A 15,630-nucleotide genomic window follows, 5' to 3' on the forward strand; every position below is an offset into this window, starting at 1 on the left:
CATTTCCTACTCTGAAAACTCTGAAAACACCCTGAGTGCTTGTTAAGGGCACGTGTGTAACCTGCAATACTGCAGCTAAACCAAGGCAATGGGGAGCCCACACAACAGCAGCAAAAGGAGAAGACACGAGGATCCTGCTGAGCCCACACAAAGGGGACAGCATGCAGCTCTGTGTGCTTTGGTGATATGGGAACTGGCTTGTGCTTCAGCTATAATGAGACTTTAAAGAGAAAAGCATCTGTTTTCCTCTCTATTTGTCCCCTTATGAGCTTCTCCCCACCCATAGGCAATGCTCAGCTGTGTTCGGTTAGTCTATTCCTCCTTGCAGTCACTTCTGAGTGGAGGGGTAAGATCTCAGGCAATGAGAGTGTAAAATTGTTTTAAAGGATGAGAAAATGTAATTGAAAACCACATCAGTTGGCTGGGTTCTTAGAAGCATGTGTGTACATAGCTGTAACATCTACCAGGAGGAAACGGACTGCATTTCAGGTGGACGCTGATCCTCTAATGTAAGGCTGAGAATAATATTTATATGCTGACTCACTAAGACTAATGTTTCTGTATAAATCACACATGCACTTAAAACAAAATAGAAAGGAAAAAAAAAGAAGGAAAGTAAAAAAGCAACTGCAGGATATTCATGGCTTCCAGAACTCTACATAAATCAATTGTACCATGATCCCACAAGCTTTTAGACAAACACACGTACGCTCATTCATTACTGGGGATCTTTGTCCATCCAGGGCCATTGACAGAAGAAAAATGACAGTCGCAGTGATGCAATGACCCTAGTGAAAGCCCTTCACTCTTAACACCCCTACAGCTCCAGCAAAGCTTGGACCCAATATCAGTATTCCCAGTGGTGCAGTTTGAGTAACTAGCTGAACCAGAGCCCTGGATCAGCACTCGTGCAACTTCAGGGAGCCTGAGATCTGAAACCAGAGCCAGACTTGGCAGGTCTGGCTGTCGTCAGCCCCACTACCCCTGTAGGACAGAGCTGAGCACCATCCTTTCATTCCTCCTTGGGTCCATGCCTCTGCTTGGCATGCTCTTTCTGCCTTGTTTATTTAGTCTATTTTGGACTACAGTCCTTCCCAGTCCTTTTGCCAGCATGACCCACTTGGAGAGCAGCACCCGTTCTGCAAATGCTGCCTCTCATTTACTCCTTTATGAAGACAGGCAGACGCCTGGGAGCACCAGACATCAATAAATTAGAGCACCGTTGCTACTATTATTGTTATCACCACATTATAACAGTGCAGCATGAGACTTGTTTAGAAGCCTGGTAGAGGGAGAGTCAGCACAGAGAGGAGGAGTAGGAGGAGGAAAAGGAGAAGGAGGAGAGCCTCACCCCCACCTCCTGCAGCATGGGGAAGACTGGAATGGATGGAGATGGAGCTTGTAAAGCATATGCAGAAGCAGCCAACATTTCAGCTTCAGCAGCAACCCTCAGCAGTAACTCCTCAGCAGAAGGAGTCTGGTTTTCTCAGCAGGGAACAGCCCTTTAATGCAGTTTTGTGCAGATGCACAGGCCACACACAAAATCTATTTTCTTGCTCCCCACAGCGAGATAAGCAAATCCAGCCATTATACTGGGTGTTCCAACAGCACCTCAAAAACCACTGGAGAACAGTCATGAAACATTCAGCAAGTAGATAAAAACTCCATAACTCAAGCATAAAGCCCCAGAAGAGAGAGGTACTCTGGGTGTGTGTTGCAAAGTACTCTGAGGAGACCATACCTGCAGCACTGATGGCCATGTCCCTCCTCATGTTGCAGGAGGCAGGCAGCGGGGTCAGAGGAGCCAGGCTGAGTTGAGGTCCGCAAGGCCACAGCTGCAATGCCCACAAGTGGGGAGGAGAAGTTGAGCAGCACTGAAACAGCCCAGTGGGATGGGTCCTCCTGGCCATGGCTCATGTTAATGATGAGGGGGTTGTGCTGGCATGACAGCTCATACATCCCTGCAAGACAAGGCAAAGAAAGAATACACTAGCTCAACTTCTGGGATATTTTCTCTGCTTTTGGTTTCTCTCTTCTGCTTTCCCACACATCCCAACAGACCAGCTTGGGAAGCAGAAGATGCCGCAAGCGGGAATAGGGGACAGCGGCACCCAATCCAGTGAGAGATCCAGAGAGCAGGGGTGCGAGCTCCTGGTGTCCCTGCTGGTACCACAGCCTGTAGGTTGCTCACCCAAAGAGTGGTTCAGCCCATCTATGTCACTCAGCTGGACAGCGACCCTCGGCTTGCGCTGGTTGCTTGGGATGGTGCCAGAGGAGGCCAGGAAGATCAGGAGGGAGGTGGGCACTGCGGGTCTCTCAAAGCACACCTAGGCAGGAGGGTGAGAGAGACCCTGAGAGCATGCATATAAAATACAGCCTTTCTGATTGCATATATACAAGGAGACAAAGAGGGAACGTGGTGAGAAAGCAGGCACAGGGTTAGGAGGTCAGAGACTACAGATGTGCAAGGCAGCAAATGTGTGGGAAGAGAGAGAAGAGAAAGAAGGGTGCAGGAACACACTCCTTTCCCTCCTAATTCCCCTTTTACTTTTCACCAGTCTTCCCCACAAGTATCAGTCCCCTTGCCATAAATTTATGGTATCTTCCCAGCTTCCACATTTGCTGCTCTTAAAATTGAGCAACACCTGACAAAGACCTGGATTACCCTTTTTCAGCCCTCCCTCCACCAGGCTCTGACTCTCACCCCGTGGAGTGCCGGTCAGGCAAGCAAGGTATTCAGAGCTACTGGCCCTGCCACCAGAATATTACCACAAAAAAAAAAAACAACAAACCCAAACAACAAAACCAACAAAGAACACCCTCAGTACCCAGAGTGACTGCAAACTGTCCATCATCCAGCACATGGAAAGATTTGTGGGAAGAAGCCCTGCCTGCTAGGACAGCCGACAGCTCCCCACTTGTCTATAGCCCCGAAGGCTATGGGAAGCAACCGAGAATCTCGTGGCATCAATCACAGCACGACAGATGTTCTTTGGAAGTAAGAAGATAGAAATGTTTTTCTCCCCCACCCTGGTATCCCCCCACCCTGTGCCAAGATGTGTTTTGATCAAGATCCACCCTATGGAGTGTTTTTGTTAAATGCCGGTGTGGAGGAAGCCCAGAAATTCAAGGCAAAGGTGTATTTTGGAGGAGGACAAGTCCCAGCTGGCCAGGCATAGCCCAAGGAGCAGACCGTGGGAGCGGAGGGGACAGCCACCCAATTTGTGATGGCAGCCCAGCCTCAGGGTGGTTCATACCATGCCAGGCATTGCTTATGCATGGGAGCAGGAAAAAACACTGGGCTTCAGCCCAGGGCTCCCACCCTGCAGGGAGGTGCTCGATAGCAGACATCCCAGAGCGAGCCCCCACTGCTGCCTACATGCTCCCCTTGGCCAGGGCTTGCTGCAAGGTGTGGGCCAGGCAGCGCAAACATTTTTATTTGGTACATCCCCACTGTCTCCTTTGGTGAGAAATGTAGGGGTGGGAGGGAGAAACAGGAAAGCCAAAGGGAGGAAAGGAAAGCAAGAAGAGAAGAGCCAGCAGTGCTCACAGCCTGCTCCAAGGAGCCCCTCAGGACAGGACTGCAAGAAGAAAGCTCCAAGGAGTCAACCGATTTTAACCCAGGCACCTGCTGCCTGCTCCTCCAAGCAGGTTCTGCAGGGGAGGAGAGATGGTTGAAGTCAGGTGAGGCTTTCCCTGGACTACACAGCTTAAGGTGGAGGGTTTAGTCTTTCCCTTCCTACAGTGCACCTACTTGGTGTTGAAAGACACTGGCCCCAAGTTAGACCAACATCAGCTGATTTGCACTGAATGTCCCAATTCTTTTTTGGTTTTAATACATACGGTGTGCTTGGCCACAGCTGGCTATCTTAATTTTAATCCCTCCCTCTCCCCCTTTCTTTTTCATTTCCTGCATGCTATGCATCCTGACTTGCTTACAAGTGATTTTGATTTCTTTCCTCACCGGATGTGTTGGAAACTGAGAACAAAGCATGGCTGGAGAGCTGCAAATCATAATGATTCCCATCTGCAGACCCAAGGTGCACGGTAGATGCTTTGTTAGGTGGCACAGACACACACACCTCTTGCCCCCCAACCTACTTACAGCATGACCTAGCCTTTCCTTTGTTATTGGTGCCACCTCTTGAGAAATGCTGTAGGAAGCAATTCCTACCACCCAGTGAGTTTCGTCGTGTGGCTCTAACAGGGTGATGCAGGCGCAACAGCTTTTAAATGGCCATAGGAGTTGGTAGCCACGAAACACCATGCGCACGTGGGTATGCATGTGCATGAACAGCACCATTCCTGTCAGGGCAGGCGGGTGCGCTAAGCAAATTGTCAACAAGAAGCTGTCTTTCCTAACCCAATATGTTACCAATCAGGCAAACTGTATTAAAAACAAGGAAAAAAGAAAAAGGGCATATTTATTACTAGTCCATAAATAATTTTATGGGTGGAAAATAATAGCACTCCTAGAGAGAGCATGGAGAAACAGTAATGAAAGTCTTTAATATAAACATCCATAGAGGAAGAGAACTGACCGCAAGCTCCAATAAAACTGGAACACGCTTTAACCCCTGGTGAGAAGTGGAAAGCAAGCTTTCATCTAGGTAGGGCAAAGGGGGAGATTGCTGCTTTCTCACTAGCAAAGGAGGAAAGGATCTGCATTTTTCATGGCCAGAGACTGAAGCCAGAAAGTAGGTTGTGAGCACACAGACAAGGAAGAAAGGGAAAAAAGAAGAACAGTTAAAGGAAGTTCTGTGGAGAGACAGAGGAGCTCAGAGGCAATAGCCATGTTTATTGACTCATGTTTGACAATTCACCAAGTCATCTGAACCTCTTGGGAATACGTCGTCTCTAGACAGCCTCAAGCAGAGCAGGGCAAGGTACCCCTCACACTGCAGAAGAAGCAGCACACTAGAGCCCAGCTTTCCAGTAACACCAGGAAACAGCCACGAAACCTCTAAACCGTGTCTGTGGTCAGAAAATCAATGCTGTAAAAATCACATTGGCCTCACCCTCAGCGCTCTGTCCTGCTCCTCTGCCTGCCAGGACAGAGAGGTTCAACCCTCCAGGTGCCCTCCCAGAGGCAGCCCCCAGCTGTGGAGGCAGCCCCTGAGCCCCCACTGGGATGCAGGACCAGCATCTTTGGCATGGAAGTGCCTCCTTTGGTCTGGTGTCACTGGTGAGGGCAGAAGGACCTGCATGCCACAGCTGGTTCCTGTGGGCTCAGGGTGCTCAGCAGCAAACTGAAGTGCTCAGGACCCCTCAGGATGGCAGAGTATATCCAGCTACTCTGTTTGTTCATCAGTCATGGGGAATGAAGACAACTAGGACTTTAAACACAGCTTGTGTCTGCTCTCTGTGGGTGTAATGGCACTGCTTGACTATAAAGGATAGTTAGGAGCAAGTTGTTTCTCAGCCTCAACACATTTCTGTGGGCTTCTGGTTTCAGGCACAGCCCTTCTCCTGGCAGTCTGCCCCAGGATGGGTTTGCTGTTCACAGTGGGAATGGGGCAATGATGTAAGACCCAGCCACAGGCATTTGGGCTTTTTGAAGAGTTCGGTAGAATAGCAAGTCCTATCTGAGCAGTTTTTAAGACTGCTGTAGCTCCTACAGGACAGAAAAGGATGGGCCTTTATCACCAAAATGCTGAGGTAAGCAAATCCTTCATCCTTACTTACCTTGAGCCAAACTCCTTCATTGCCCAAGGACACTCTCTCCTCATCTGGATCCTGGGCATTGTCTTGGCTGGGAGCGCAAGGGAACCAAGCAGCCAGGGAAAGGTCCTTAGGCACACTGTGAAGGTGTGATTTACATACCTGAAAGGAGAGATTTATTTCAACCCAGAAAGAAGCAAGGAAAGTGAAAGAAAGAAACAGCACCTACAAAACCTCAAGACTCAATAAATGTTGAGAAAGATCTCAGCTTCTTTTCTAGCAACTTGTTTTGCCTAGCAAAAATGTTTAGATGACAATAAGGATGCAGGTTCCTAAGCAGGAGTTACATCTTGCCACCCACACCTGCACAGGAGACCTTTGCCATTTTGAGGTGCTGTAAATATGCCATTTAAGCACCCTATGGCGTCTGTTTGGCTGAGTCAGGAATAATGAGCCAAGCTGTGAGATAATAGGTAAGACCACAGCGTCCTGATTTTGGCTGGGCTGATGAGATCCAAAGGTGTGATTCATTTGCCTGAATACCAGTTTTCTGTTCCACTCAATGCCTGGTGGTATCCCAAATATCCACATATGCCTGGCAGGAAAAAAAACAAACCAGGAGAGATGTGTACCATTCTAGAGAAGCAGACACCTGAGTCCAAGGCATCTCATCAGACATGTATATCTGGGCAACTTAATCATGTAGGTCTCAAGAAGAATGTTTCTTAGATCAATAGAAACACATGCATAACAGGCTAAATATGACTTCTTTACAAATTTCTTACCCTTCTTCAGTTTGCAAGGAAAGAACATACACACATCTTGTTAACACTGATCAGGCGAATTCCTGTCTTAGACCTCCAGGCCCAGCTCCAAAGCCCATATGAAAGATGGGAATTCTCCCACAATTTTTCCTTGGCTTCAGATCAGAGAGTTTGAGAGCAGTACAGATGCTGATGAATGCGTGATTTTATCCTTTCAGGCCCTGACCTTATAAGGTATTAAACTTGTGGGATGTTTTTTAAACCAACATGCTCAAGGTTGTATGTTTAGCTGGTGGGATGGGGGTGGTCACTGTTTTGCAAACTGCATGGTTGAGGGGTGCTCCCAGCCTTGAGGAAACATGCTTCCATGTACTGCAGTTCCCAGGCTTAGGGACTACTGAAAGAGAGGTGTGAGAAATGCACAGGTCCCAGGACATACTTTCCCCTGCATGAGAATAGAGCAATCAATGAACGCTTCCAGAGGTGCTCTGAAGGTTTTGGTTTTGCCACAGTGCACTCTTGCAGCAGTGACCTCCCCAGCTTTACTGTATGGGCTTTGCTAGACAACTCAGTTTGGGGTCCATGCCTTCACTCACCTTCACAACAGGCTCTCCAGTGACCAAGGATGCAGGGCAGGACTTTGCGTCGTGATGAGAGGCATAGGCTTTTGTTGCCCACAGATCCACATAGCCATCGGGCGTGTAGGGTCCACAGTCCAGGACACTGCTTGTCTTCTCAAACGGCTCACACACACCGTCCCCATCATGCACGTAGCACAGGCTTGGTTCCCCTGCAAGGAATGAGCTGTTTACAAACCTGGCTCCAGGCACATACATTTCCACATCCTCCTTCCAGGAGGCATGCTGGCTGTTTGGCCCTGGGATTTCCCACCACAAGGACCTGACAACATCCGTGGATCACTCCAGCTGGAAATCCACGTTTTGTTGTAAGAAGGCGTATCACTCCCTGCTCTGAGGAGCAGTGTGAATAATGGAGGAGTGTGAATAATGTACAGTTTTGACTCCTGCCTCAAAAGGAGGTCACAATCCACTTGGACTCACCAACACAGTTGAAACCTTTTTCTTTTTTACACTTCCTGGAACAGCCATCTCCATCTAGCAAGTCCCCATCATCGCATTCCTCCTCCAGGCTCCTAAAAGGACAACAGCCAAACATGTTAACAATGCCCTTGACTAAGCACTCCTGTGCGTCTGCCCAATTATGAGTGAGGACCCCATATCTTGGTTCCATTTCCACAGAAGCAGGGAGAAGAGGAATAACTACATGTGGAGTAAGGTAGAGGAGAGAAAACACTGTATCTTGCCAGGGGATAAAAAGGTTGAAAACACAGCATACGGCAGAAGGTGTGACTGTACTGTGACTTTCTGATAAGACCTGAGACAAGAACTATGGGAGAAAATGAAGCTATATGCAACAGAGGAAGAAGAGAACCAAGTATCAGGAAGACTTGCTGCTAGAGAAAACAAGTGTTGGAATGGGCAGGAGGTTCTGAGATGGGGCTGGTGTTTCAGTGAAAGCTGGAGAAGGGAGAGAAGGTTAGCCCAAGAGGAGTCAAGAACCAGCCCCCAGCTGACATTTATGGCATCTCATGAAGAAAAAATGCCCAGGCAGTTTCCTTAAAAAGGTTCTGTCCCCACACTGCAGAAAATAGACCCAACAGGAAAAGCTGGCAGAAATGCCTTGATTCATACCTATTCCTTTGTGCACAGTTACATATCCCAAGCCGCAAGGAGAAAAAGAAAAAAAACCCCAATGTACATCCTTGGGGCAGGATGACATGACAGCTTACAGAAGCTCAGCTGACAGCTTGAGTTTCTTGACTTACGTGGTCACCTTCCCATCCCCACAGTAGGGTGCTCCATGGACATGGACAAGCGGTGGGGAGGCTTCTCCTGATGTTGTCCCAGAGATTGCCTGTACCTGGTATTGGTACACCTTCCCAGGCATGACTTCCCTGCAAGAACAGAGAGGACTTGATGAAAGAGCAGGAGGGAACAGCCCATACATTTGCAACAGACTTGTTCACCACAGCTATAGAAATCGTATGTGTGCCCATGCAGTATCGCAGTCTGACATGTGTCTTTGTACTCTAAACAGTCAGAGGCAGAGACTGTGGGAAGAGGGTCTCTGCCAGGTCATGCAGAGGGCCCTGCTACTTATTTCCCTAGGGTCTGAGCAGGAGAGAAGTGGCATTAACTTGAACAATAATTTTCCCAGTTGTGTTGATGGAGAAAACGTTTCTGGGTTAATAAGCTCCTTCTAGTTAGCCTGGGCTCACGGGCAAAGGTTATGCTAGCATGGTGGGTGTGCAACAAGCTTCCTCAGTGCTGAACAGAGAATCCACTTGTGGCATTGAATGTCGTAATTCCCAAGGTGGGGAGGGAAGGAACAAAACACAAGCAACACCATCCATGGATTCAAAGGCAGGACTGGAGGAGGTCATCAAAACTGTCACAACAGAGCAACCTTGTCACTCACGTGTCAATGAACAAACGGTGTGCCTGTGGTGGGGTGGCAGGGGATCCGCTTGCAAATGGGGGGTCACGGAGGACTCGGTACTGGATCAGCTTGCAGGCAGAGCAGAGAGAGCTGTGGGGCATGGATGTCAGCAGGGCTGTGTCTATCTCCATCCTCTCATCAAAGGTGTAGATTTTGACTCCAGACATCTTTTTAGGGATGTTGAGCTTCACGGTAAAGGGAACGTCACAGAAGGTGTCCAGGGGGCCCAAATGGATGGACTCCCCATGCTCTGTCAGGATTTCAATGTCAGATAGCGACTTGGGAGAGCCCGTGGAGAGGTACGTGGTCCAGAGGGTGAGGGAATCAGGGTAGACAGGGTGCAGGAAGCGCAGCTCCAGGATGCAGCCGTCTGGCTGGGGGCATGGCACAGTCATGTTCATGTGGTAGAGGTGGAGCTCTGGACTCCAGGCCTGCAGGCTGGGCTCACAGGGCTGATCCACATCTGGAGGCCCTGGGCAGGAGGGATGAGAAGGCAACTGATGAGAACCAGGGGACAGCTAACTTTACAGGGGACACAAAGAGGCAATACTCTCTGCAGCATCCCATAGGTCCTTAAGCGTCTCTGTACTACAGCTGCACACCCATGAAGTTTTGCACTCATAGGCATATGCCAGAGCTGGTGGCATCTGCCCTAAGATCATAAAAAGCAATAAACGCCACTAGTCTCCCAGCTGCTGGGTATGCATACAAGCATAAGGCTTGGCAGATCTGCTGTCTCACAGCATTCTAAACCAGGGACAATGGTATCCATGCTGTAGCTGGTCACAGTGCCAAGCTCTAGAGACAGTCTGGACAGAGCTGCGAGACATGAAGCTTTCTCTGTAGTCTCTTGGGCACAAGAGGCTCACCAATGGCATCTGGATGCCAAGTCCCTAGGGCTCCATGGGTTTGGACATAGGCTAAACAGAGCAGTGACCAAAGCTTTTCGCATGCACATGCTTGAAGAGGTCACAGGCAGGGAGGGACCAGGTCCACAGCAAGCCAGAGAAGCAGCTCTGGAAGCAAGCCCTTCAACTGTGCACTATGTACAGCTCATGAGATACTTTCACCTGGTCTTCTACCTCCTCTAGCTTTGCCCTTGGAGGAGCTGAGGCAGCATGAAAAGCCCAACAACTCCTGTGGCAGCTGCGTGATCCTGGAAGTCACCAACATGCCCACAAGGTGGGTCTCTAAACCAACATCCGAGTTTCAGAACAAAAGAAGTGCTAACCTCCTGCTGTTCACCTTGGCAGGGAGGAATTGCATCCAGCCCAGATTGCCCAGGACTTGGCACAGACTCAGTGGGACTGAGCAAGGAGCTGCCGTTGCCCCCTTTGGACAAGACTGCAATAAAGCCTGTGAATACCCTTGAGGTTTTGAATGAGGTCCCAAGATCAATGTTGTAAGACTTTTATTTCAATGAAATGCCCCTTCCTTTAACAAGAATCTCTAACAACTTTCTGGGCAATGATTGGGGTTAATAGCAGGGTGTCAGTTTGTTTGTCCAAAGCCAGCTGGCACTTACCAGGTATTTCCTGGGCACCTAGAAGCCCTTTCTGCACTAAAGAGCCTCCCCAAAAAGGAGACAACTTTCTAAAAGAAAAAAAGCTTATTTGTATTTCCCAACAAGATCTCATCTCTGTTCAAGGGATTCATGGCCAGGGAAAGAGCAGGGACATTTACCTTCTGCTTCTTCTGGGGTCCAGTAGCCAGAGGAATCACAGACGCGAGGGGAAGAGGCCTCGTGCACATACTGACGGAAGGTGCCATCCTCTGCACAGTCGTCGCAGAGCATGTCCTGCTCCCTGCAGACAAGGGACAAAAGTGTTGGCATGCCTAATCGTGACTAGTTACTTCTCCATCCACCTTTGTCCAGACAGGATCAGATAGGAAGTTAGAAAAGCAAAGCTAAGTTCCCAGGAAGCATCTGGGCATATCATCCTGCTTGAAATAAGCTTCTTCAAAGACAAGACTGTGACTGTGGACCAAGCTGGTTTTAATCCCTCCTCTTCTACATGCTCTACAGATGAGCCATTGAGTCACCTGTTCTTCCCCATGAAGCAGAGCTAACAGATTTCACACTTTTTAGGGCAATGCCTAGGTAGTTAGGTGCACTTGGGTCTATCTCTGCTAAACCCCAGAGTAAGGTTTTGGTTTTCATCACTACTGTAACACAAAATGGTAATGATAATGTCAATTAAGGGGGGGTGGGGTGTCATACTGTGTTCTCCAGGAAAGAAAAAGGCACTTTTTTGTGATAAGCTTCAGCCACTTTCCTTGACCAGTTCATCTCAGGGCCCCCACCATGGAGCAGCTTCTGAGACGGCTATGAGAAAGAACAGGGAATGGATCTGGAGTCCCAGCACCTGCCTTCTAGATCCGTATTTTCCTGCTCCCGAACCACTCCATTCCCCACCAAAGCAGTCTGTTTGGATGACTTGAGGCCAGTCAGCACTCAGAGGTTCTCATGTCTAGGGGTGTGACAGGCACGTGCCCTTGCCATTCCTGGCTGAAAGGCACATTGTGGAGAGCACGAGCTCTTTGAAAAGGCAGCAAATGCTGATCTAAGTGTCCCAGCTACCCTCAAACAGCAGTTTAAATTGCAAGAGACAGCTTTGTGAGGCAACTTTAAAGCAAGTTCAAGAGCTCTTTAACATGTGCTTATGGTCCCATAATAAAAACATAGACCTAAAACCTGGTGGAAACCAAGATGCTTTAGTAAGAGTGGCTGCTGAATAGAGGCATTGGTGGTGTATCTAGGTCTTGATGACTTGCTGGTATTAGGGAGAAGGAAGACAGCCACCCGGCACTTTGGGCTGTGCACTGCTCACCAGCCAGAAAACTCTGGGTCCTTAGCATCATTTCCCTGGCTTGAAAAGTTTCCTGACTTACCCCCAGTTAGTTACACTGCGAGTCCGTGACAGTGCTGGGAACGAAACCCAGCTCTTGCGGTTCAAGCTCCCTGCCTTAACCACAAGGCTGCATTTCCTCCTGGTAAATAGCTATTTTATACAATAAGTGCTAAATGAAGCTCATTTTTCATTCCATGATTGCACTCTGGGGTTTAAGAATTGGCACTGCCTCCAATGCTCTTCTGCTTTCCCTCCCAGCGCCCTGACAGCAGAAAGCTTGTGGGAGAGCCCATGTGCCAGTGGGGCCACTGCAGCAGCCCAGCTCTTGTGCCTGACGGCTCTGCTGGAGACAGCCAGGGGGAAAAGGGGATGTGGGGTCTGCACCATAGAGGATCTCTTGTCCCCTCTAGCAGGCTCCTGTGCAATCCCATCATTGCAACAGCAGATCCCTTACCTCTCGTGGATGACACCACTGATGGGAGGCAGCCAGTAGATGCTGAGGGAGTCCTGTGTCTGCCCCGTGACCATGGGAGGCATCGGGATGGGTGCAGGCTTCTTACTCTGGCCCCAGCGCTGGTACACCAGGTCCAGGTAGCAATGCATCCGGGCCACTTGGTTGGGGGTGAAGGTGTTGGTACAGTCGTCATCTGGGGGAAGAGAGGCCAGGCTGGAGGTGGCAGGGATGGGCCAGCGATGCACGGCAATGTGCACATTTCCTGATCACCAAACCCTGGTTTGGGAATCCCTAGGGAGACCTGGGAGACATGAGTGTGTGGTGGCTTTCCTGCCAGGACTCTCTGATGTCGTGTGCCCGCAAAGCCACAAGATGGCACTGCCTCAGCAGCTCCACATCCTTGCGCTTACTCAACAGCAGCTCACGCCAGTTCTAGAGCTTGGACAGTGCCACCATCTTCATGGGACTCCCAGTGGGTTGGCAGGAGGTGACAGAATTGCTCTTCAGGCTTTGGTCCTCCTGGGCTGCCAGGAGGAAGGCCGGCCCTCCACGACATGCCATTGGAAACCAAGCCAAAAGGACTCCACTCAAAGGTCAAAAATTATAATAGTAATAGTAGTAATAACAATAATAAAGAAATAATAGTAAAGTTGCTTCAAGACTGGAGAACAATGGCACACCACTGTGCAGACAAGAACTGCCTTAATTCATGTCCAGTGACAGACTGACAGGGAGGGCGGGATGGAAACAGCCTGCAGCAAGAAAGGGACTAAGAAGCTACTGCAAGCACAGGCTGCAGCCTGCCACATCCCAATGCACCAGGAGGGACCACATGAGTTAGAGAAGGAGAGAAGGGACTATTATTGGAGGCAAAAGGGAGAGAAACCCAAGTTTCTAGGGAAGGTGACCCTTTACAATTTCTGACAAAGATTACTCGTTACCTGTGTAACTCATGTAGTTATTGAAGGGTGTTCCCATGAAATGTGTCTGGCCACAGGTGTCATTGGTGGGGTCTGGATCCCGACAGAGTTTACTCTTTGGGGTGGGAGCGGTGTCAGCACAGAGGTCTCCCGTTTCCATGGATGGAGTTGTCTCTCTGCAGGGATCATCACAAGATTCCCGCTCACTCACTCCCTTGAAGACATGGTACAGTCCCAGGATATGTCCCACTTCGTGGATCATGGTGTTCGTGTGGCCATGCATACCATAATAAGCAGGGTTGAGGACAACTCCACCTAGAATTGGAAGTACAGAGAACATCAACCACAGAAAGAGACAGTGGGGAGCTGATATTACTCATCTATGCTATATAAAACTCCTCTCATTGTGCTTCCAGGTCACAAATCAGGTGCTAGATGGAGACCTGAAGATGGACATATTCACCCTTTTGAAGGATGGGAAGAGGGCTCCTTTGCCCTCTTGGAGTAGAATGGGGTGGGTGGCTTTTCTTCCCCTTCTGATCACACCACTTCCCCCAACATCTTCAATCATTTCAGCTTGTGTTTCCCTCTGTGTGTTTTCACATGTTCATAATTCAGAGTTTGCTTTGGTTCACACTTACAGCTTCAAATGAGGTTTGGAACCAGGGCACCAAACCAAGATATGCTGTGAGTTTACAGAGATACTCTTTTGAACCAGAGGACAGAAGACCTTCCCTAGCCTAGACAGTGGCTAAAGCATGCCAGCTCCCATGGCAGGGGAGAGCAATAAGGTGCCTAGCAAAGTCCCAACACACTTGGCTGTGCCAACTAGAAGCCACCTTCAGCACAAGTCCACATGCAGAGTCAAATGCCCTGCTCCTGGCCCCTACTGAAAACATCAATGATCTATTGCTTCAACCTCCAAACCAGACTTTAAGGAGTAAATTAAAACTCTCATGAGGTGCTGTTGCAATCCAATAAGCTTCTGCCACAAACCTGACTCAAATTCACTATGTATTTTAGAGTGGGATATCCCAAAATTTAGCGTCTGAAGAGCCCTTCCTCCCCTTCATAGGGGCTTGCGTGTGAGCAAAAAGCAGACTCCAGCATGTGCCCAGGCTCTCTCCAAACAGTAACTCCGTGACATAGGAAGCTGTTTTAACCCAGACAGTTTGGAAGGCAGTGCAGTGAATAGCTGGCTCTGGCACAGCTTGCTCCCTCCTTTGCAGGACCCTGGAGGATTTACTGAGCCAGCTACCTCACAGCAGAGCCACACTGCTACTGCATCTCTGCTGCTGATTGCTGCCCCTGCCAGCACAGTTGAAATTGGCAGAGGGCCACCATGTGATCCTGTCTCCAGCCGCAGCATAGACTGCTTGAAATCTGCTCCTGAATCATCTCTGTGCAACACTGGACTACCTCATGTCCTCAAGTACAGGGCATTCCTTCCAAGAGAGGGCTTTCTTCAGATCACAGTCTCCCTGGCAGGTCTGTGACTGCTGTGGTGGAACCATGCTGAGTGAATAATGGGTTGGGACTAGAAAGGGGTCTTCAGAGATGCCCTCAGAAATTCTCTCAGGCCCAACAGAATTGCAGAAGGGTGAAGGAAAAAAAAGAGTGGCATCTTCTATGAAGCATCCTCTGTGTGTGGCTCATAGAAGGGCTGAGAAACACCACTGACCTGTCAAGTAGCACTGTTTTCTAGCTAAAAATTAGTGTTCATTGTTCTTCATCCCCACAGTGTGGATGTTATGCTCAGGGCAGCTTGGCTTGAGGCTAAAGATGGGTCACAAAGTAGCTGCATTCCCTTTCTCCTCAGTTGTAAAACACCAGAGCAGAGGACCTCACATCCCATCAGCCAGCTCTTGACCCTTCATTTGACTGGAGATGAGCCACAAAGAGGTACAGAGGTTGAAAAATCCATTTGGGACCTTCATGTTGTATCCTGTCAATCATTAGGTTTTTGCAAGCCTCTCAATTACCACAGTGGTAAACACTAGATAGCAAAGGGCATCCCATTGATGGAGAACCCAGTGGGCACATAAAAAAAGGCTGCTCCTCATTTTAATCAAAACAGGGTGTAAGAGAACAGAAAGAAAAGGCATGTCTGCAGCCAAACACAAGGGGTGCCTGCCTAAAGATCTGAGAGGAGGAATGCTCATGCAGAAAGAAAACAGTGTTCATAAACAAATAAATGAGATGTGAAAACCCCGCACACATCCTGTGGCACTGACCACAAGGAACAGGTCTGAGCACAAGGGGTACAGGAGGCCCTGTGACCAAGAAGCCTTCCTCCCAGCAGAAACCCAAAGTTCTTCCCATGCAGGGGAATAAATGGGATTCCAGAACAGGGAGGGAGAAAACTGTCACAGGGGAGTGATGCCAAGGCTGGGATACCCTGTCCCTCCTCTCTGCTGGCCTTCCCTATCCCATTCCTCCCACACACTCCACAAGGACAA

At 49.1% G+C, this 15,630-nt stretch overlaps 1 protein-coding gene across 1 annotated transcript in view; it reads right to left on the minus strand.

The window, feature by feature from the left end:
• Positions 1–15,630, minus strand: part of PAPPA2 (pappalysin 2) — a gene marked incomplete at both ends in the record, with an annotated part of 86,332 nt that overhangs the window by 41,859 nt on the left and 28,843 nt on the right. The window contains 10 exons of the mRNA XM_080623043.1: positions 1,742–1,961; positions 2,192–2,327; positions 5,686–5,823; positions 7,022–7,215; positions 7,487–7,578; positions 8,272–8,400; positions 8,925–9,417; positions 10,629–10,750; positions 12,252–12,444; positions 13,193–13,486. Coding sequence (XP_080479169.1) covers positions 1,742–1,961; positions 2,192–2,327; positions 5,686–5,823; positions 7,022–7,215; positions 7,487–7,578; positions 8,272–8,400; positions 8,925–9,417; positions 10,629–10,750; positions 12,252–12,444; positions 13,193–13,486 — 2,011 coding nt within the window. The remainder of the gene's footprint in view (positions 1–1,741; positions 1,962–2,191; positions 2,328–5,685; positions 5,824–7,021; positions 7,216–7,486; positions 7,579–8,271; positions 8,401–8,924; positions 9,418–10,628; positions 10,751–12,251; positions 12,445–13,192; positions 13,487–15,630) is intronic.

This window comes from Psittacula echo (genome assembly GCF_963264785.1).
Source record: "Psittacula echo genome assembly, chromosome: 7".
Lineage (NCBI taxonomy): Eukaryota > Metazoa > Chordata > Aves > Psittaciformes > Psittacidae > Psittacula > Psittacula echo.